The sequence below is a fragment of the Gadus chalcogrammus genome, chromosome 21, assembly GCF_026213295.1.
Source record: "Gadus chalcogrammus isolate NIFS_2021 chromosome 21, NIFS_Gcha_1.0, whole genome shotgun sequence".
NCBI lineage: Eukaryota > Metazoa > Chordata > Actinopteri > Gadiformes > Gadidae > Gadus > Gadus chalcogrammus.
In genome coordinates, this window is record NC_079432.1 from 4,655,366 (window position 1) to 4,678,462 (window position 23,097).

Here is a 23,097-nt window from a genome sequence, read left to right on the forward strand (position 1 = left end):
GCGCTCGCCGCAGCGGCGTCGGAGAGGGCCTTGCCTCTCACGTACGTGTCAGGGGCTTAATGCGCCGTGACACACGCACACCCGCACGAAAACGCACACACACACTCACACACACGCAGGCATGCGCACGCACAAACGCCCACACACACACATACACACGCATGCACACACACACACACACACACACACTGGTCTACATCCCAATGTGTAGCGGTGTGTGAGTGTGTGTGTGTCACCGTGCGGGTTGCGTGGGGGTGGGGGTGGGGTGGGGGGGGTGGGCGGGGTTTCTCCCCAGTGTGTTTACCTTCCTCTGAGCGTGTCCCGAGAGCAGAGCCGGGGCCGTGCGGACGCTGATGATGTTTGCATAGCGGCGGCGCCGGCTTTAGCTTTATCCACTCACGGCCAACTGGCACTGCAGTGGCCAACCTCTCTCCTGCACGCTCCTGCTGTGTGTGTTCTCTCTCTCTCTCTCTCTCTCTCTCTCTCTCTCTCTCTCTTTCTCTTTCTCTCTCTCTCTCTCCCTCTCCCTCCCTCCCTCCCTCCCTCCCTCCCTCCCTCTTCATATCCCACTCTCAAGCACTCTTTCTATTTGTCTCTGTGAATGTATCTATTCTCTATCCCTCTGTCTCTCTCACTATCCCTCTGTGCTCCCCTCCCACTGTCTCTCCTCCTCCTCCCCCCCTCTCTCTCACTATCACTCTCTCCGGGGCTTCTGACTTGTGATGACCTGCTGGTCTGTGGGTGTGTGCATGTATGTGTGTGGGTGCGTGTGCGCATGCATGTACAGCCCAGAGTATGTGTCTGTATGTATGCATGTGTATGTGTGCGTGCGCGCACAGCCCAGCTACTCAGCGTGCGTGCACACTGAGTACCTCAGTGATTTTCGGAATCGAGCATAAACTGTTCGCTGACTCCAATAAACACCCTGGCTATAAAAAAATCTGGGTTTAGCGCAAAACATCATGGAGATCCAATTGGACCTCTCCCTCGCCCTCTCTTTATCGCTCTCGAAGCTGCCTCTTATCGACACACTCTCTGGGAGGGTGCTTCTCATAACGACGAATATGCAGAACAGGGTGGAGAGTGTGGAGTGTGTGTGAAGAGAAAGAGTGCGCGTGTGTGTGTGTGTGTGTGTGTGTGTGTGTGTGTGTGTGTGTGTGTGTGTGTGTGTGTGTGTGTGTGTGTGTGTGTGTGTGTGTGTGTGTGTGTGTGTGTGTGTGTGTGTGTGTGATGAAGAGAGAGTGTCTGTGTGTGTGGTTATGGGGGAGGTTGCCCCTCTCTCCCAAGGGAATGTATTGATTAGCCGTTTGAGTTGCAGCCGGCCGGCCCCGCAGCGCGGTTCAATAGGGTGAGTTATGAGTCACATCATCGGTCAGAGCTATTGTTAGTTTGTTGGCCCTCTCCCAGGCTTCCCATGTCTCTGAGAAATGATTTCATAGATCATAAAGCAATAACATTTAATTGCCCTGCCCCCTCAATGTTATTCAAGAATATCGATGTTTTCAAAGAATTTATTTTCCTTTTTTGCTTGATCATCTCTTTCGTAGCTCGTAGACCAAAACTATGTAATAATTAAATATATATTTAGTAAGGCATCTGCGTAGCTTAGCATTTCTTGACATAGCATCTAGTATAGAGTCTAGTATAGCCTTGCATAGGTATGGGGTAGATAGAGGGAGACAGTGTAGTGCCCTTACTCTCCCCTCGAAGTCCAACAACCATCCATCTATATTATAAGGCAAGGCAAGGCAACTTTATTTATATAGCACTTTTCATACACAAGGCAGACTCAAAGTGCCTTGTGTATAAGGATGGTATAATATAGCAGTGTATATATATATATATATATATATATATATATATATATAGCCAGTATAGTATAGAGTCTAGTATGGCCCAGTACAGGTAGGGGATAGATTGAGTAAAGAATGTAGTGTAGCATACAGTGAAGTCTCCTTAATCTCCCCTATGAGCCCAAAGTACCCATCTATCTTTAGTATAAGGATGGTATAAGGATGGTATAATATAAAAGTGTATATAGTATAGTATAGAATCTAGTATGCCGTAGTATGGCCCATAGGTACGGAGTAGATAGAGTAAAGAATATAGTGTAGTATACAGTGAAGTCTCCTTAATCTCCCCTCAGAGTCCGTAGTACCCATCTATCTATATTATAAGTATGGTATAATATAAAAGTGTATATAGTATAGTGTAGAATCTAGTATGCCGTAGTATGGCCCATAGGTACGGAGTAGATAGAGTAAAGAATATAGTGTAGTATACAGTGAAGTCTCCTTAATCTCCCCTATGAGCCCAAAGTACCCATCTATCTTTATTATAAGGATGGTATAATATAGCAGTGTGAAGGGAGCGCCGTGTGGGTGACTGAGTGGAGTGTGTACTCTGTGTGTCACGTGATGTGACTGGGATGTTGTTGGGGCCCTGCTGTAATGTGTGCAGACAGAGATAGATGTGCAGGCGCCGGTAAGTAGCTTTGGATGTAAATGATCCGCAGCGCGACGGAACGGAGAAGCACGCGGCCGGGGAGCCATCCCAGCCTTGTTGGACCGGGGGGACTGAGTGAATCAGCACATTATGTGTGCATTATGTAAATGTTTGCCGGCGAGTTTTAATGGAGGTAAGGCTGGCTGGAGACCGGTCATTACTCTTGTGAGAGGCTTCCTGCGGGCAGAGTCCAGCTCGTCTTCCCTTCGTACGTCTCCGCCACATCAAGAATAAGGGATCTGCGTCGTGTGTTGGGAGAGGGGTGGTGCTGAGGCTGATTTCAGTGTTTCATCTGGGTATTTTCTGTGTGTTTTGCACAGCAAAAGAACAAAAAGGGGGGGGTGGAGTTTTAAATCAATCATACTTCATGTAATATTGTTTGAATAAGTCACACACATCAATCAATTCGGTTTATGTTTCACTTAAGCTGACGACACGCTCAGAGCTAAATGCCGAGGACTTAGGCTTGTGAGCAATGTGACCTTCTTTCACTTTAGTTGCATGTTACGTATTAGGCCCAAATAACTCCAATCCAGGCCTTGCTAAAGTTCTTAATTCAGGCACTAAACAGTTCATATTTGAGTGTTAATTATGTTCAGATAACATTAATCAAATATTGTTTTTTTTTATAATATGTCATTTTTATAGAGATTGAGGACTCAGTGATACCATCGATATCAAACGCACCAAATCATAGCATCGTTTGTTGACCAATGGCAGGCCAAGATCACTTGTTCTTTAGTTATCAGTTTGTTGCATCAACCATGGCAGCACAATCTCACAAATTGCCTGTTTACCGTCTCTTAAAAGTCTTTACAACAACAGATATCCTGCCTTCGTTTATATACCTTTGTCCACAATTGCGCTCTCGAGATTCCAGTAATGTAGTTGTAGCAACACGCAGCTCAGACAGCCAGTGTATTCAATCCTAGCTCCCGAGCAGAATGTTAAACTGATTAATTAAGCTAATCAAGCTAATTCTGTAATGAATGACCTAAACAACTCCATGTTGTAGTGTTATCGCACTGGCCGAAGAGTGTATTTAGTTCCCGTCTAAAGAGCCCGAGTCAAGAGCCGGCCTTACATCGTGTTCCCCAAGTGCTGTTTGCACAGTGGCTCAATTAATCAGAGCCTTAAACTTTAAATGGCCACACACTTAACTAATCCAAGCATCTTCGGAAACGTCCCCTCCTTCAAATAAAAGCAAACCAGCTCCTTAAAAATCATTGTGCCGCACAGACTCTCCATCTTCCGAACCGGCCAATCGTGGAACTCAGATTCCCCCCGGAGTCCCCACCCTCCACCCTCCACCCCCATCCTGGGTTCTGGGGGTACGCTGCAGTAGGGGGGTGTCGCTCCGAACTCTTGCTAACATTTTTGGTTCTAGCGTGTGGTTTTGGTGTCCGTTTCTTTTTTCTTCATGGAGATGAATGGGAGAGGAGATGTCCTCAGACAGTCGGCGCCCGCCTCGCAGTCACGATGAAGGGGAGATTCATGGGGTGCAGACCCCCCCCTACCCCCCCCCCACCCCCCACCCCTCCACCACCACCACCCCTCCCCTCATGACTCTGCTGGGCCTCATTATTTCCTCATCTCCATCACGCGGAGGAAGGAAGTGAGAGGTTGGAGACACGGCTGGGGGCTGTGGGTCTCCGGGCACAGCCATCTATCACACACATCATCACACACGCACGCACGCACACACACACATACGCGCACACACACACACACACACACACACACATGCTCACATGCTGTCACACGCATACATGTACCTCCATGCAGTCACACACATATAAACACACACACACATGCGCTCTCATACACACATGCTCACAGACACACACTCACGCGCGCACACACACACACTCACATGCCCTCACACACACACATGCGTCATGCTCTCACACACACATACACACACACAAACACACACAATGGCACACACCACACACGCACACACACATACTCACATGCCCTCACACACACGTACTCACATGCCCTCACACAAACACACTATCCCCCACACACACACACACACACACACACACACACACACACACACACACACACACACACACACACACACACACACACACACACACACACACACACACACACACACACACACACACAAACACACTATCACACACATACAGACACGCTACCTGGTGTGTCACCACAATTTTGCCAGGACACACACACCATGGGCACACACACACACACACACACACACACACACACACACACACCAGCACAGTTGGCCACTCTGAAGCCCCATAGCCCACACTCAGTGCCTCCCCCCTCCTCCAAAAGACAGCATAATTGGAAAAACAGAACACCTGTCAGGCCGAAGATGGAGGTCCAGGCAGTAGAGTGCGGCATCAGAAACGGCACTTCAAGGACGACGCCGTGGAGCGATTCTGACGAGTTCCCCGCCGTGAGCCGTCCAAGAGCCCCCCCCCCTCCCCCATCCCAGTTCTCTCTTTGTTTTTAGGGAGGAAAACCTTTTGTGCCTAGGTGAGCAACCCAGTTGAGTGTTGACGAGAGTGCTTCAGTGGCTGTTGTCCTTCCGTATTAAGTCCCATTTGCAGACTTTGGGGTGGCACACTCTCCGGTGGGGGGGAAAACAAGCGCAGGACCTTGAAACGCCTCCGGTGGAGGTGTAAGGGTGGACCCTTGTGAAGGGCTGGTATTCAGAGGCTTAAATGCAGTTCGCCTTAAAAAAGCAAAATTGACAAACAGAACACTGACCAACAACAGAAGCACACCTACACAAAAGACAGCGGAAATGGAATGGCAACACGCACGTTGCGTTGAATGGCAGCACGTTGCGTGTTGCCATTCAATTTCCGTTGTCTTTTGTATAGGTGTGCTTCTGCAGAAGCAGCAGTGTCTGTTCGGTCCATTTCGGAAATGACGTCGAATTGGAGGACGATTACAATGGTACGGTCCTTACAAAGTAAAATCCAGCTTATTTGGTCTCCTCCGCCTGCAATAGTTTTATGTTCTAGCTCACTGCTCATAGCTTCGCACCCCTTGACCTGGTATATACGATTACGGGGGATCAAGCACAATCGTCTATTGTCTAGGGTGTTATTCACCATAAAGTTCTCGTTTCAAACCCCCAACCTGTAGGTATCGTCGAGCAAAGAGCCCTCCTTGTTAATGAATTAAATTTGATTAAATGAACTAATATGAGGGCAGACCTCAGAGACCCCACCTAGCTTACAGTATATCTATGGTTGCCAACCTTGATCCGTGCCCAAGGATTATCCACAAACACAATTAACACACAGTTATGGAGGGTTATACTCATTAGAATCCCGAGTGTACCCAAGTGTTCTTTGCTAACAAGGCCATTGACTTCTAAACCCATTCAGGCTTTCCCTTAAACGAACATTGCAGTATGGCGTTACGTGACGCTTGGATGGCCTGTCGGCCGTTGACACTTTAATTGGCATTAACTGCACTAAAGCAGGCCTGATTACTGTAGAGAGAGAGTGAGTTGTATACCATTATCTTTCTACCCTGTGATTGCTCTGAGAGAGAGAGAGAGAGAGAGAGAGAGAATTCAATCCGAAGAAGAGAAGAGAAGAAGAGCAGAATTCAATCCGAAGAAGAAGAGAGGTTGATCAACAGTGAAACGAGTAAAGAAAGATTGCTACAAAATCTATGACTATATGAATGTTATAGGTTGCTAGGAAAAGTGATGCATCTATTATTCACACGAACACAAGTTTTTGATTTGTTGTATCAAACTGAGGCTCCTTGATCGCTGACAGGCCTTTGGAGATCGAGCGGCGGCGGTTTTAAAAACTCCAGAAAGCCCTTTGATATCGATGTCTCTTTTGTGCGTCGCGCAAGACGACAACAACTCGAGTCGGCCGCGGATGTGTTGGTACCCTGACATGTCGTTGCCGCGACGACCGCAGCCACCTCCCGTTCCCGCAGGTAGACAGAGGAGAAGGAGAAGAAGGAGTCTGAGATCAGGTTAAAGGGAGCCGCCACGATGTGCCCAACGCACGCCATGAATAATTCAGCTTGTCAGTGCTGGGTGTTGTTTGTTACCCAGACCGCAGAGACTCCTGCCAAACGCCAGCCCTGACGGAAGTGCTGCGTTGCTGCCCTTTGGGAAACATGTACCCTAAGCTCTCCCCCCTCTAAAATGGATGGCCTGTATATACACGCACACACACAAACACATACACAGACCAGACCACAACACACTTTGCCTTCTTTTCTCCTGAAAGAGATTCCCCAATTAAATTTTCCATTACTTTGCTTCCACAATTTCACAATACACGTTTTTTAATTAACCTTGGACTGTGGTGGAAAAAATGAAACAATTTTAACAAAAGAAAATGAACCTTAAAAAAAAAAAGAAAAAAATATTTTTTTCTTCTTAACAGTACGTGAATGTGTATGAATCCACATTTTCCCCAAGCGATGGCCACCTCGTAATACTCCCAACAACATAACAGCCTGATACAAGCTCTTCCCGTCTGGCTCCACCGCCCTCCTCTGACCCATAAAATACGCATCAGTCACACGCGAGGCTATTAGCGTAGGCGCTATCTAGCGAGATAGCTCGGATAGCTCCCTGGACCTCCGTGGACCTTCAGCGCTAGCATCTGCCTTCACTCCCCCTGTACGAGTGCACACGAGTGTACCCTCCCTTCCCCTCTCCGGATAAGCACCTTGGATAGATCCGCCCCGCCCTATCAGACCCCCACCCTCCCCGCCCTATCCGCCCCCCCCCCCCCCAGCCTTCCTCCATCACTGGCGCGGCATGACATAGCGCGCGGCTCCGGTCGTATCTCATCGGCGCCTGGGGATGATATTTAGTTATCAGAGATATCTTTTTTACACAGACGCCGTCATCGGAAAGGACCTTTGTGAAAAATGGATTGTGTGTGTGTGTGTGTGTGTGTGTGTGTGTGTGTGTGTGTGTGTGCGTGTGCGTGTGTCCAGAAAACTCTCATATCCTGCAGTGCAATAACATTGTCGAACTGAGCAACAACAGCTGACACCAAATTGATACGGCAGGCAGCTGCTAGTTATTGTTGGCCCAGCCATGAGATAGAGGTCACCAAGCAAGGGGTGGTTGAGAAATGGGGGGGGGGGGGGGGAAGAGAGAGAGAGAGAGAGAGAGAGAGAGAGAGAGAGAGAGAGAGAGAGAGAGAGAGAGAGAGAGAGAGAGAGAGAGAGAGAGAGAGAGAGATGCTCAGACAGTGAATAACCCGCGTGATCCACAGCGGTTCAGTCGTTGGCCCCCCCCCCACCCCCCGCCCCCCACAACATTAGAGCAGATGCCATATATCACCAATATGGCTTATTAACCCTCCGACCCGAACGGATGGGATGTATACACTGAGGCACGGCTCGGTCGCGGGTGGAAATGGCGTGCGGTTGATATGATCCCCTAAGGCGTCCTCCATGTGTCCTGTTGAGCTGTGTCTCGGCGGGTTTGTCCGTTTTTTCCCCCTCTGTCGTCCCGTGTCGTGTGTTGATGTCATATTATCGTGTTGCGCAATACAATCCCGCGTAGGTACGCTATGTGTTGTGTGGACGCTTTGGGTGTCGCATCGAGCCCGGGATACGACCCGCTCGTTTTGATTTGCCTACTCATGTTCTGACAGTCTCACACACACACACACACACACACACACACACACACACACACACACACACACACACACACACACACACACACACACACACACACACACACACACACACACGCCTTAGGATACACAGAGGAGGATGGAGAAAGGAGTTCTGTGCTGCCTAGGAGCAGCTGTCTGTTCGTGTGGCGATGGCATGGGCCAATGTATTATTCTTTTCAGGGTTTGGTGGTTCAGCCTTTTTTTGAGATTCTATTTTACAAGAAAAAAATAAAAAGTCCAGGGGTGCCGAAAGAGAGAGTGAAAATAAAGGGTCAAGCTTTCTCAGGTAATAGCTTTTACAGTCTGTTATGACCCCTCCCCCCCCCCCCCCCAACACACACCCACACATACTCACATATTGCCCCACATACATGCTAACACACACACACACACACACACACACACACACACACACACACACACACACACACACACACACACACACACGCTCACTACACACTCAAAAACTTACAGTGTTACACACAAAAACGCACACAGACACACACAAGCACACACACAAGCACACACACACACACACACACACACACACACACTGAGCCATATTCCCTCCACAGTGGCCCCTCCCAAAGACAGCAGGCTCTCCCCTTCCTAGAGATGGTTCTGCCGCACGGCTGCTACATCATCCCCTTATTAACCCTGGAGCAATTTACTGGCTTTTTATTTATTTTTCAGCTAACCTTAGCTGCCCCTGTTTTCCCATGTCTCCATCAGTTCAGTGTTTATGCTTTCTCCCCCCCTCTTTCTCACTTTTCTCCCTCTCCATTACTCTCTCTCTCTCTCACTCACCTTCTCTCGGTGTTGCTGATGGTGATGAAATTCGGGACACCCACGGGTGCAGCCGATCAAGGGTGTTGGGGGGGGGGGGCGGTTGGGTTGTGGGGGGGAATTAATGGCGGTGGGCCGGGGTGGGGGGGGTGACATATGGCCCAACAGCCTGGATACCGTATGGATGTTGGCTCCACAAATGACTCCCCTGGACTAGATAGATCATGAAAGACATCAAAGAGAAGGAGGAGGATGAAAAAAATAAAGAACACACTACGCATCCCCGGGGACCACCGATGGAATGGGATTGGGTGTGTGTGTTGTGTTGTGTTGTGTGTTGTGTGTATGTGTGTGCATTTTAAAGAAGGGTGAAATTATGTAATGGTGTGTGTGTGCATTTAGTTTAGGGTGGAGGAAATTATGATGTGTGTGTGTAGGTGTGTGTGTGTGTGTGTGTGCATGTTTAGAGTCGGGTGGAGGAGCTACTTTGTGTGTGTGTGTTTGTGTGCATAATCTAAAGTAGTGTGGAGGCGTTAATTTGCGTGTGTGTGTGCCTATACGTGTGTGCGTGCGTGTGTGTGTGTGTGTGTGCACGTTTAGAGCAGGGTGGAGTAGGTACTGTGTGTGTGTGTGTGTGTGTGTACGCGCGCGTGTGTGTGTGTGGGTGGGTGTGTGCGTACGAGGTGTCTACTGAGAGAGGGAGTACAACATAAAAGGAGCCAGCCGGGGGTTTGATGTGATAATGAAGCACCTTCCTCAGCTTCCCTCCACCCTCTTGTTTTGCCTTCATGCCCCGGCCGCGCACCCCGTGTCTCCATTTGTCCGACAGCGGGCGGAGGGTAGGCCTGCCCTTACAAAAATGAGCGTGAATGAAAGAATCTCCTCTGCTGTATAAACAAGAGTCTCCTGCTGCTCTATGGAATTTTTTTTTCCCCCTTTCTCTCCCCACCTCTGCCGAAACACATTTCCTCAGAGATCACATTTCCTCAGAGATCACATTTCCTCAGAGATCGGGACGAATGGAAAAATACTTAATCCAAAAGGTGGATCCAAATTGCAAGCGCACTTGTGAAACATTAATCTCGCCCTTTCAAAGATGCTCGCCGGCGCGACTCCCACGTGCCCCAGCGGCGCATGTTTGAACATTAACGCGCTGACACACCAGCCCCCCCCCCCCCCCGCACCCGCACCCGCACCAGCACCCACCCACTCACTCCCATCCACTCCAAGACACCACTAACTCCATCACTTCCCTTCCTAGCCTTTGCTCATCTATCAGGAGAGAGAGAGAGAGAGGGAGAGAGGGGGGGGAGAGAGGGAGAGGGAGGGAGGGAGGGAGAGAGAGAGAGAGAGAGAGAGAGAGAGAGAGAGAGAGAGAGAGAGAGAGAGAGAGAGACAGAGACAGGGAGGGAGGGAGGGAGGGAGGGAGAGAGGCTGTGACAGAGAAAGAAAGAGAGAAGCAGTGAAAGAAAGAAAGAGAGAGAGAGAGGCCCTGACAAAGAGGGGGAGACTGAGAGAGAGAGAGAGAGAGAGAGAGAGAGAGAGAGAGAGAGAGAGCGACTCACCCTCTGAATGTTTGTGAGCTTCAGCGCTAGCAGTCAGAATGCACTGTGGCCAAGGTTAGCCCACTGGAGCGTTTAGCTGAACATGGGAAGATTTACCGGCCCGTGAACCAGTAAACCTACAATTACAAACCCCTAACAACTCTGGCAAGGCAAGCAAGCCTCGACACTACGCTTTTCTCCTGCGGGCCCGGGGAGTTAAGCTCCACAATCAGCCGAGCAAGACGTCGAGAGGTAATTGCACAAGAGCGACATGCGCAACATCCTTACGGGAGACGAAAGGGGGTGATGGCGGAGGTGGAATTTTGTTTGAAATTCATCAAAATTTAATCCACTGCTTACATTTCCATATTTCCATATTTATCTCTTTGCGCCGCTAACATCCACTCTTCCCCTTGCATATCATTTGGGCCTTAATAATAGCTCAAGCCCTCGCCGCACTTGGCATTCACACGCATGAACACACGCACACACACACACACACACACACATAAACACGCACACACGCACGGCCATCGAAACAGCTGCACCGACAACCCCCCTATCAGGTGGGTTGTTTAAAGACACTTGTACCCCAGGGAAGATAAGGTTGTCAATGTGAATCTCTTTGTTTCCTCTATACTTGGTAAATTGACTGTTGGGAAACAGGGACGCAGTTTAGTCGTTAAACTGGGACGAGGCCCATATAAGATCCATACACACTCTTTACCTCCCCCTCGCTCTCGCTCTCTCTCCCTGTCTCTCTCTCCCTCCCTCGCTCTTGGAATTAATCAGTGTATTTACTTAGCACTATCTGCTCCAGTGAAAATGGCCCACTCCATCTCCCTGTCCCCCCCACACAGTGTGTCTTGCCCCCGCCCTGTCCTCTCCGATCCAGAGGGGATTGCTCTTACCTGTGCCACTGTAATGGATTCTGGATGAAGTATTGACTGCTGCTAGATTTTGATTAAGGGGCTGCAGCGCAGAACATGTCTTTAATGAAACTGGGGGAATCAGCATTCCCGGGATGGCTCCTGTGGTTTCTTTTGGTTTTTCACTTGCTTGTGGCCCAATTGCACCCTGATTAGGGCGAGCTTTGCCCGGTAAATCCACCGCTAAGCCAGAGCCTCTGAATTAAGGGGGACGAATGCGGGCGTTAATAATACATGGCGTCGATGTGTCGGTCGTTCAAAAGAGAGAGAGTAATGGCTCAAATGTGGGCCGTGGTCGCGGTCGATGATTTGCGAGTGTAGCTTCAGTGACTCACTTATTCACACACTCCAATTAGACGCTCGTTTTTTTTTGTGTTACTCGATCACGGGTACACAAACACAGTGCCTGTGATAAACCACGTTTTTTTTTAATGCCTTGTACAAAAGGTCAATCTTCATCTGTATGCATTTGGAGTCCGAGTGGTAACTAACGCGAGCTCCCCTCATTCTCTACCTTCGCTTAAATTGCCTTTTTGGCCGCATTAGGAACTGATTGCATCTCGGCTGGAGATGAAAGGGGAAATGGCTAGCTCCCCATGTTTCTTTGAGCGTACAAAATGGACGCGATCTAAAAGGCAAGTATTAGCATGTTAAAAAAAATAACACCATTTGCCAGGGCTTAATGTGATAGCCGTGTAAGATGATTAACTTTCAATCCGTCTAATCAACCACCAGCGCTATTTCAAATAACTCGGCTGTCAGTGGTCGGGGCCAGAACTTCCCCTCCCGTCTGATCAGTCGAGGCGAATGGAGAGTCCAACAGATGTATCAATTCACAGAGGGGCTAATCTCACTGGGGGGGGGGGGCATTCGTTTTATTTTTGCTGTTAGAGCAATGGTGCTCACAGTTCACGGCGGTATATATTCTTGACCCCTTCCTCTCGCTCTGACTCCTTCCCACTCATCCTCCTCATACTGTGGCCACGCGCTAGCTGACTGCTAAAGTCATCATGTCCTTGTACACTACTGATTTATGTGGTTTTGAGTCAGTAACCCCCCCTCCCCCCCCCCACCACACACACACACACCATTCCCACTCATCAACCTCCAGACTGCTGTTTGCTAGCTCGCTATCCCCGATGCGATGTGACCTTCAACCCCCCTCTGAAGGCTCTCCAGCTGCCGCAAAAGGGTCGTGGGAAACGGTTTTCTCTGTCGAACACGGTGTACACTCGATCTGAATTACGATTTTGTACTACCCAATGGGGAAAAGGAAGCAGGTCGCACTGTTTGCTCATCGTCTCATCCTCGCGTGACGACAGTGTGTCCTGAGTAGAGGATGTATTTTTGGTGTTCTATATATGAACGTGTTTTATTCTCAGTGTTATATTACTGTGAATAAGGCTACAGCGGTGTTTCATATTTACCTATTTTAGAGAGGATGTCATGTTGCATAGGGCTTAACCGTGCTGTGGCTTAACACTAGTTTACTCGGTAGTTGCCTTCGTCTGTGCCCGTTCTTGAGCTCTCCAATGCTGGGTTTAATCCTGTGCCTCCTAGCACACCTGACAGTCAAACACTGAAACCCGACACAGGGCCGAATCCGGTCTCCTGTTGTGGCCGGCGTGTGGCTCAGGGGGTGGGCCTTGTTGGCCTGTAACCGGAAGGTTGCTATAGTTCGATCCCCTTCTGCTCCTAGTGTCCATAGTCGAGGTGTCCCTGAGCAAGAAGACACCGCACCCTAACTGCTCCCGACGATGTGGCTGTCACCTTGCGTGGCTGACACCGCCGTCGGCGTGTGAACGTGTGCATGATTGGGGGAATGTAAGGCAATAGTGTAAAGCACTTTGAGTGGCCGCTGGCTAGAAAAGCGCTGTTTATTGAGTACGGTTTTCACATCCAGTGGCTTCATAGCAATCTTAGTATTTGTTATGGTGCTTCATCGCATTAGATTATGTAACAGAACCCTCGACGGAGACAGCAGCCCATGTGCTGCTTCAGATGTCCTCTCTAGCACCATGAGCATCTCCTTGCAGCACCATCACCCACCACCCAAGAGCCACTGTCCACTGGCTATAAAGGCGCTGTATAAATGCAGTCCATTTACCTTATTTGTTGTGTGTGTTCGCTCCGCAGACCAGTTGGAGAGACCTCTCTCTCTCTCTCTCTCTCTCTCTCTCTCTCTCTCTCTCTCTCTCTCTCTCTCTCTCTACCATCTTTACCTTATTCGTCGTGTGTTCTCTCTGCAGACCTGGACGACCCGGTGGTGACGGTGCACCAGAGCATCGGCGAGGCCAAGGAGCAGTTCTACTACGAGCGGACGGTGTTCCTGCGCTGCGTGGCCAACTCCAACCCGCCGGTGCGTTACAGCTGGCACCGCGGCAGGGAGGTGCTGTCGCAGGGCTCGGACAAGGGCGTGGAGATCTACGAGCCCTTCTTCACACAGGTAAGAACTCAGGGAGCACGACGCAATGAGGGTTCGATCAGTCGCCGGGGGTTACGGCGGGCGAGGGGAGATCAAGAAGGAACAGTTAATGAACAGTTCACTAATGGTCTATTAACATTATTTCATGCAGGTCTAGTAACCCATTCCCGTACAATGAAGTAACAGTTAATGAACAGTTCAATCATTTTCTGGTAGTAATCATTTGTCAACATTGGTTCACGCAGTGACAAACCTTTACTTACAATGAAGTAACTTAGTAGGCTATTTATTGATGCATTCATGCATACTTTTTTTTTTTACCTCAAACTAAGTTTATGAACAGTTAACTAATGGTCTAGTAGTCACCAAACGTGTGCTCTCACACACATCTAACAGCTCTTACGTTAACTAACATGAAGACATCAGCTAATGACCATGAGATCTTCAGTCAGTGATTAAACTGAACATCAGACAGTGTGTCTGACACGATTTCATCCTCGTTCCCCTGTTCGTAAAGAATAATCCACACATTGACCATCGCAATGACTCTTTAATACATCACTTTATGTTGTGCATATGAATATTTAATACCAAGATAACATGACTCAGTGGCTACATAAAACAGAATAAAACGATAAAACAAATTATAAAAACATGTTAAAGCCCTTCCATATGCGGCATCACTCCAAGTAAAGATCATGGTCCCGTTTCAACAAAACTTTTTGTAATGTAATATTCCTTTTTATTGAGTATGGTTTTCACGGACCAACAGTAGCTTCATAGCAGCCCTAGCATTTGCTAAGATGCTATATTGCATTAGAGATGTAACAGAGCCTCAGTGGAGACAGCAGCCCATCTGCTGCTTCAGATGTGTTCTCTGGCCCTACGAGCGTCTCCTTTCAACACCATCACCCCACCCTCACCACCACCACCACCCCCACCACCACCACCCTCACCACCACCACCCCCACCACCACCACCACCACCCCCCCACCACCACCACCACCACCCCCACCACCACCCCCACCACCACCACCAGCGCCCCCTTCCCAGTGTTTCCACTGTCTCCTCTGCATTATCAGCCCCTCCATTAAACCTTATTAGGAAGGCGAACCGTACCATTAACGAAGCCGCTCATAACCCCCGGAGACCCTAAATAAGATCTCCCGCCAGCCTAATGTCCATCTTCTGGCTCCCCTGAACATCAGATCCGGCAGAATGCTTCTGGGAACCCGTCGGTACCGACGCCTGTTAGGACCGGTATTCTCCGGCTCAGTCCGGTTTGGCTTCTTATGATTTAGGCCATAACAAGTTCCTGTTCTATTCCCTTTGTACTCTCTCTCTCTCTCTCTCTCTCTCTCTCTCTCTCTCTCTCTCTCTCTCTCTCTAACTCTCTCTCTCTCTCTCTCTCTCTCTCTCTCTCTCTCTCTCTCTCTCTCTCCCTCTCTCTCTCTCTCTCTCTCTCTCTCTCTCTCCCTCTCCCCCTCACTCTCTCACTCTCTCTCCCCCTCTCTATCTCTCTCTTTCTCTCTCTCTCTCTAACTCTCTCTCTCTCTCTAACTCTCTCTCTCTCTAACTCTCTCTCTCTCTCTCTCTCTCTCTCTCTCTCTCTCTGTCTCTCTCTCTCTCCCCCTCTCTCTCTCTCTCTCTCTCCCCCTCTCTCGCGGTCACACAGGCCTCTCTCATGTCTCTCACAGCCTTTTCCCTTGGTTCATAATTGGGCCCACACATACAGCTGGCTCTCCTACCTCCCAGCCCCCAGTGTCCATCCCATATCCCCACCTCCTTCACACCCGCTAAATTTGTCTCTCCCTCCCTCCCTCCCTCCCTCCACCCACCCACCCTTCTGTCCATCCCTCCTTCCCTCCCTCCCTTCCTCCATCCCTCCCTCCCTCCCGCCCTCCCTCTCTCCCTTCCACCCTCCCTCCCTATCTCACTCCCTCTCTCCCTCCCTATCTCACTCCCTCTCTCCCTCCCCTTCCTCTCTCCCTCCCTCCCTCCCTCCCTCCCTCCCTCCCTCTCTCCCTCCCTTCCTCTCTCCCTCCCTCCCTCCACCCCTCTCTCCCTCCATCTCTCCCTCCCTCCCTCCTTCCCTCTCTCCCTCCCTTCCTCTCTCCCTCCCTCCCTCCACCCCCTCTCTCCCTCCATCTCTCCCTCCCTCCCTTCACCAGTATATCCCTCCCTGCTTCCCTCCCTCTACCCCTCCCTCCTATTCCCACCAACCAGCCTCTGCATCAAGTTTAATCTGGCCTTCCAAAGAGGTTGTCTCGTGCCACCCCGTCCCCCTGCTGCGTCCAGAGAGAGACTCTGTAGCATCACGGCCCCGCCCTCAACCCCCCCGTTCCCCCCCTCCCAAAACCTCCCGAGCTGAGAGAGAGAGAGAGAGATAAAGAGCCAGAGACAGAGAGAGAGAGTCTGCATTAACCTCTTAGTCTCTAATCCGCCGTCCTCAGATCCTCCTACGAAGGACGACGGAGCCGCCTGTGCGTCTGCTGCCACGTGGCCGGGCCCCCCGCTGAACCCAGCGTGGGGCCCCCCCGGCTCAGGGTCTTAATCAGCAGCCAGCCCTCTCCCCTCCGCCTTTGACGGCGTCCTGCCGGATCAAAGCCCGGTCTCCCTGCCCCCCCCCCCAAGGGCCGGGATAGCGATATGATCCCCTCCTTCTTTGAGGAAGTCGTCGTCCTCCCCAGTACCGCCCCCCCACCCGCACGCCTGCCTTCCCAGCGATCCGCAGTTCCTTCAGTCACGGAAGCAGTGCTATTGCTCCCTCACTGGGGGGCGGGCAATCCCGTTGGCGATTAAGGGGACAAATCTGCAAATGAGATGCCTCTCAGCGGTCCAGCGCATCGGTTACTCACAGTTCATAGTCGTAAGCTGGCAGCTAATAGTTGTCCTACAGAGGACCGCCTATGCACATTTGTTCACTGGGACATGGGTAAGTATGGTAAACGGCCAATGGACCGTCTTCATAAAGCGTTTTTTTCCTAACCAGTGGCCGATCGGAGAACCCTGCAATCATTGGTTTAACGTTCACCCACTGGAAGGCACATCCGCACGCCGACGGCGAGTTGGGGGCTGGCGTCTCGCTCAGGGACCCCCAACCTCCCCAGCGAACTAACAGCCTGAACGCTGCCAGTCGACACATTGGACCTCCTGAGCCACTGCTGCCCCATATTAATTCAATTCAATTCAATTGTATTTATAGCTCTAAATCACAGGTACATGCTCAAAGGGCTTAACAGGCTATTTATTTATGCATTCATGCATTCTTTTTTTTTTTTTACCTCAAACTGAGCTAGAAAAATGGTTGGAAGTGACTGTTGGAGGTCCGCTGTATGCGATGACATCAACATCCTCCATGCCCGCCATCGAGCCATCGTACAACTGTGTGTGTCACCTCCCCTCTGGGCTCTTCATTTCCTACTTTCCCTTTTCCCTGGCGTTGTCACCCGACCATAATGAGCTTTTTCCTTGCACACATTTGCACACCCCTGTTTTGGTTTGATCCGAGCTGCAGGGGGAGACAAAGATCCTGAAGCTGAAGAACCTGCGGCCCCAGGACTACGCCAACTACAGCTGCATCGCCTCCGTCCGCAATGTCTGCGGCATCCCCGACCGCAGCGTCATCTTCAGGCTCACCAACAAGACCGGTACGTTCTGCGCTGTTCTGAGCTAGTCCAGCGCTGTTCGGACTGTACCACTGCTTTTATTTGTATTAACTTCTATCTTTTTATGTATTTATTATTGATTCTTATCCAAGCTATCTTTGTTCTATATGGGGAATGGTTTGACATAACAATTGTGAGTGCTTGGCACTTGTTTCTATGAACATCCTTACTGTACCGACAGCGATATAATGCTGTTTCTCTTTTTTCTCACAAATGTACTTATTGTAAGTGGCTTTGGAAAGAAGCGTCTGCTAAATGCCCTAAATGTAAATGTAAATGATTCATACTACAAATGTGTAGCGAAATTCATGCTTCATCTGCTTCGGGCTTTAAGATGCGGGGAATGGACAGGATGGTGTAACTGCAAAAAATAATAGTGGCAAATATATTTCGGAGATTCGGGATTACCAAACCTACTAATTGTTCCTTAAGAGGCTGAGCCGAGAACTTAATACTTTCGTAAGAGAGCCGACCAAAATAACAGGCTTTAAAAGAAAAAAGATGAGTTAGTTACCCTTCTGTGGCAAAGAAAGTGAGGGGAATCAAAGACACTCTGTAAGAAGAAGGTTTTGCTGTGTCTTAATCCTGCTACATTGCTTTGCCTGACAACGCTTGTTTACGACCAACCATTTTTTTGCGAAGATGTTATGACCAATAAACCCTTTAAAAACTCAGGTTTTTTACTATCCCACCTAGTCCATCGGACGTGTTTACTCCGTTCTCCCTTTACACAACCTCTCAGGGCTACGTCACCATACCCCCCCCCACCCCCTCTAAATATCGGCTTTCTGCCCGACGTAGACGCTTTAACTCAGCCGGTACCCACAGAATACCTCTCGCTTTTCCCACGGCCTCATCCGAAACCCCTCGTCACTGGAGAGATAAATCCGTTCCGAATGAAACAGAGCACTTAAAATCCGGAGCGGATACATCTCCGGTGGCGAGGAGATTCGGACGCTGCCGTGGGAAAAGTGAGAGGTATTTCGGGGGTACCGGTTGAGTTGGGGCGACTCCACAACTCATAAATCCGTTCCGAATGAAACTGACGACTAAATCCCCTAAACTCCCTGCGGTCTCCCCTCTTGCCCCCCCCGCCAGCCTCGCCGACCATCAAGCTGCTGGTGGAGGACCCCATCGTGGTGAACCCGGGCCAGACGGTGTCCCTGGTGTGCATCACCACGGGCGGGGAGCCGTCGCCGCTGCTGAACTGGGCCAGCAGCAACGACAGCCTGCCCCCCCGGAGCCTGGTGAAAGGCGGGACCCTCACGCTGCCCGCCATCACCTCGGACGAGGCGGGGGTCTACAGCTGCGTGGCCAGCAACAACGTGGGCAACCCGGCCAAGAAGTCCACCACCATCGTGGTCCGAGGTGAGTGGCGAGAACGGGGGGGGGGGGGGGGGGTCTTGGGGGTCCGGAGGTGGTGGGAGGGTGGGAGGAGGTGAGGAAAGGTTAGGCGAGGAACAGAGAGGGGAATGTGAAGGACAGAGAGAACCAAATAGCAAACAAACAGTCGATCGATGAATAGAAAACAATTAAAAATAACTAACGTCCTCAGGAAAAACGATTGCTTCGCTTTTTTCTTGAGTGCAAATTCATTAAATATTCAAGCAAAATGTGTTACAGGAACATAAATCAAATGGTTTGACCACACTTTTTCATGGCATCGATTCAAACATTGCCAGAGGAATATTATCTGTGTTGCCTGCTGTAGAAATACTGTATAGAAATATTTACTGTTCCATTTACTCATATATATGCTGTATATATATATATATATATATATATATATCATTTAATGGGCTTCCGTTTCTGCCAAAGCGGTCCAGGCATAAAATCAATGTTGCATGCTTATTGTTTGACCTGACACACACACACACACACACACACACACACACACACACTTGTGCGCACAATTTCACAAAAACACATCTGACTGCACACGTGCGTCCACACACACAAACACACACATGCACACACTGACACACACAAACCCAGACACACACACAAACACACACACACACACACACACACACACACACACACACACACACACACACACACACACACACACACACACACACACACACACACACATCCCCACCCACCCAACACCATTATACTATCAGATCACAGAGTCAAAGTTGCGACTGTGCATTCAGCACGGCGAAGGCGACGTTGTGGGCAGTGTGTGAGTGTGTGAGTGTGTGAGTGTGTGAGTGTGTGAGTTTGTGAGTGTGTGTGTGGGCTCATTAGAAATCGCTGTGTAAAACAGCTGTTTCAGCCATAATGAAGGGCATCCCACGGCGAGGATGTGGGAGACTGTTTGGCCGTCACTCGCTGGGCTCTGTGTTTGTCCGAGGCCCTTCCCTTTGAATGCAGCGGGGGCACGTCTCAGAGCCACGGGCTCATTAGGAATATCAAAGAGCCTCCTTTCTGCACCACTTGTTTTCTGCTGAACCTCCCTGCCCCCGGATTGAATGCAGGAGAATGTACTTAAAGGCACGTTGAGGTCTGGCCGATCATGGAAAAAAAATCATTGTCACATTTATTCAGCTTTTCTCTCCAAAAACAACATTTTGTAATCGAGAACTTTGAAATGTCCCCTTAAAATTACACAATTGTAAAAATAAAAAAATAATCAAATAGAAAAATAATGCACAAATATGTATCCATCTGTTCTGCAATTTCTATCAAAAAAAATTGTTTGAACCGGATTATATTAGTTTGGAGATCGTTTGACCCCAAAATCAAACAAATTAATTGCACAGCCCTACGTTGAGGTCTGGGTGATCAAACCATTGTGGACACTCTTCCTGTTTTCTCTTAATTTTTAAGAGATTTTATGCTCACGGTATTGGTAACGAATGTCTTAGTGAAGCCAGGAAAGCAGGTTACGACCGTTTTGTCCTTAAAGGACTTAAAGGAGTCATGTTATGCCACCAGGTGTGAGTGTGATCAGTGTTGCAAGCCGTTTGAAAATCTGCCTTTTCCTGTGTTTTGGGGGAGTGTCCACCTAGACGTATGATGGATAGATAAGCGCCAGTTGCTACAGTCCACTGGGTAGGCTGGTAGACTGATGTATCCAGCGCACATCTAGGTGGACACGCCCACTTGTGATGTCACAAAAACACAGGAAAGGGCAGATTTTCAAACGGCTGATCACACTCTCACACACCTTGTGTCATAACCAGTGTTTGTAAAAACGCTGTTAAAAATAACGGCGTTGGGTAACGCCGTTATTTTTTCAGTAGCGGGGTAATCCAACTAATTACTGTTTCCAGCGTTACAACGCCGTTACCGTTACTGTACGTTATATAAGATTGAACTGCGTAATCCGAACGCACCCCCTGGCTCCACATACAATCTGCTCAGGAGGAGAGCGGGTGGGTTAACAACGAAGATAAGCGATTATGATTGGCTAAGGCAGAGTCATGTTTCATGGTAGCCAATCGAATCCAATGTTTTACCACACAAGCCAGGACACGCGCGCAACACACGCACACACCAAACAGATTTGAGTAGTGAGTAAGGATAACTCATTATTTTTTTAAAGTAACGTTCCCCACACTGGTCATAACATGACCCCGTAAACCATTGGTATGCATAAAGACATCTAACGGTATTGGTAACGACGTCTCAGTGAAGCCAGGAAAGACGGTTAGCACCGGTGTGGTCCTTTAATTAGCTGACTGACCGCCAGCTGACAGCTGGATCTCTTTGGCTCTGCGTGGTGTTAACATACTGTCGGGGGTGAGGGCGTTCAGCCCCCAGGGGGAGGGGACGCATGCTAACAAGGTACGTACAGTATGTACTCATAATATGGTGAGGGGCTATGGATAAAACGTAAATAAGGACAAGCCTCCTTAAACAGCATTTATACATGTTTTGATTTGACAGATTGGTGGATTTATATCTTAACGTCTTTCTTTTTATAAATTGCTGGATTTACATTTATACATGTTTAATTCTATGTTGTATATTTCAATCGATAAACTGCTTTTTTAAGCTAGGATTTGAGAGGAGGGTCTCATTTTTGGAATTTCAAACATGCCGCCCATTATGAACTTCTAATCCTGCGTCTCATCACCATTGAATTGCTTATTCATCAGCTTGCAATTCATCAATATTTTGGATATCCTATTCCTCCACCATATTCTCTTTGGAATAATACATGCTCTTTGGGGTCCTAAGGCTTTGGCGTGTGGCTAAAATAAACAAACTAATGTTAAGGAGAGCACATTCTGTGTTATAATAATTGGAGGGAGAAAAACTGATTTTCGACACTGCTGCCGTCTTCATTATAGCAGCTTTGTCTTCTGGATAAGGAGCTCATTTGCTGTAAACAGAGTCTGCAAGGCTAAATATTTTGTGTGTGTGTGTATGAGTGCACGTACGCTTAAGTGTATGTCTGTGTGTGTGTGTGTGTGCGTGTTATTGTTAATATGAGTTTTACCATGCATTGTTTGTCCATAGTGATGCTTCCCCAATTAAAACATAACTTGGCATGTTTCTTTGTCTATGCATAAAAAACAACAAGAGTATTCATAGAAACACGGCGCAAGGCTCAAGTGGATTACATTTCTGATGAATACACAAATAATTGCACGCATTGTTTCATATTAACATCTACCCTTCGTTCACGCCGGGAGATACGTACAGCACAACAGACAAACCGAGTCGGTTTTTGGCGTTTCGGAGCATCACAATATGTTCTCTCTGCGTGCCTCACCTCCTCTTGTGTCTCCTGCATCCTTGTCGAACAGAACAGTCTTCAACGTTCACAGCTTTTGTAAGAAAACAACAACAACATTGACACAAGCCCCTTGTGATGGAAAAACAACGGAAACCCTCTCTGAACACACGCTGAACGGCCGCCAGTCTCAACTTCCTGCCATGGCAGGAAGTGACAGTCTGCCCACGCTGTCCCCCCCTTCCCTTCCCCCTAAAGAATCACCGACCCCCCAAAAAAAGTCCTCCTCTCCTGAAATGTGTCGGCAGTGGCACTCTGCAGCATCGGCATCCGTCATCATTATAAAGTCCCCCCTGAAACCGTGAGACTAAAACCACATGATACATCACTGGCTGCGACGCCACCGCTGCCATCTCCGGGACGACGTTCCCATGGCAACGCAGCCCCATTCACCGGGAAACGACAGAAGCTACTATTGTTCTCGCCCGTTCACGTACACCTGCCGGCGGCGGCGAGGACAACAGGATGTGTCAGAACCATTGTGGTAGCCCCCCCCCCCCCTCCCCCTCCCCCTCCCAGCCTACCCGTGACATCGTTCTTTAAACCTGCACTGTGTGACTTTTCCATCGCGGCTATTCATGCCGTAAACATGCAAGACCTAGAAAGTTTCTCAATGATCCCACCCGGCCATCCGTGAGGCAATCCCCCCTCCACATGTTTCTCTGTGAATCGTTTGACTCAAGCTATGGGAAACAGTAAGACGGCTTTAACTGAATGGGAACCACCGACATGGTGCAGGTTTAAATGGACCTCATTTATGTGGCGCTTTTCAAACCAGCGGCCGCTCAAAGCGCTGTATCATTTGGCCTAACGTTCACATA

General features: G+C 49.1%; 1 protein-coding gene across 1 annotated transcript in view; it reads left to right on the forward strand.

Moving 5' to 3' along the window:
- LOC130374897 (MAM domain-containing glycosylphosphatidylinositol anchor protein 2-like) overlaps window positions 1-23,097 on the forward strand; it is a 183,221-nt gene that overhangs the window by 70,927 nt on the left and 89,197 nt on the right. The window contains exons 4-6 of the mRNA XM_056581873.1: window positions 13,683-13,879; window positions 17,376-17,508; window positions 18,625-18,894. Of these exons, the coding sequence (XP_056437848.1) occupies window positions 13,683-13,879; window positions 17,376-17,508; window positions 18,625-18,894 (600 nt within the window). The remainder of the gene's footprint in view (window positions 1-13,682; window positions 13,880-17,375; window positions 17,509-18,624; window positions 18,895-23,097) is intronic.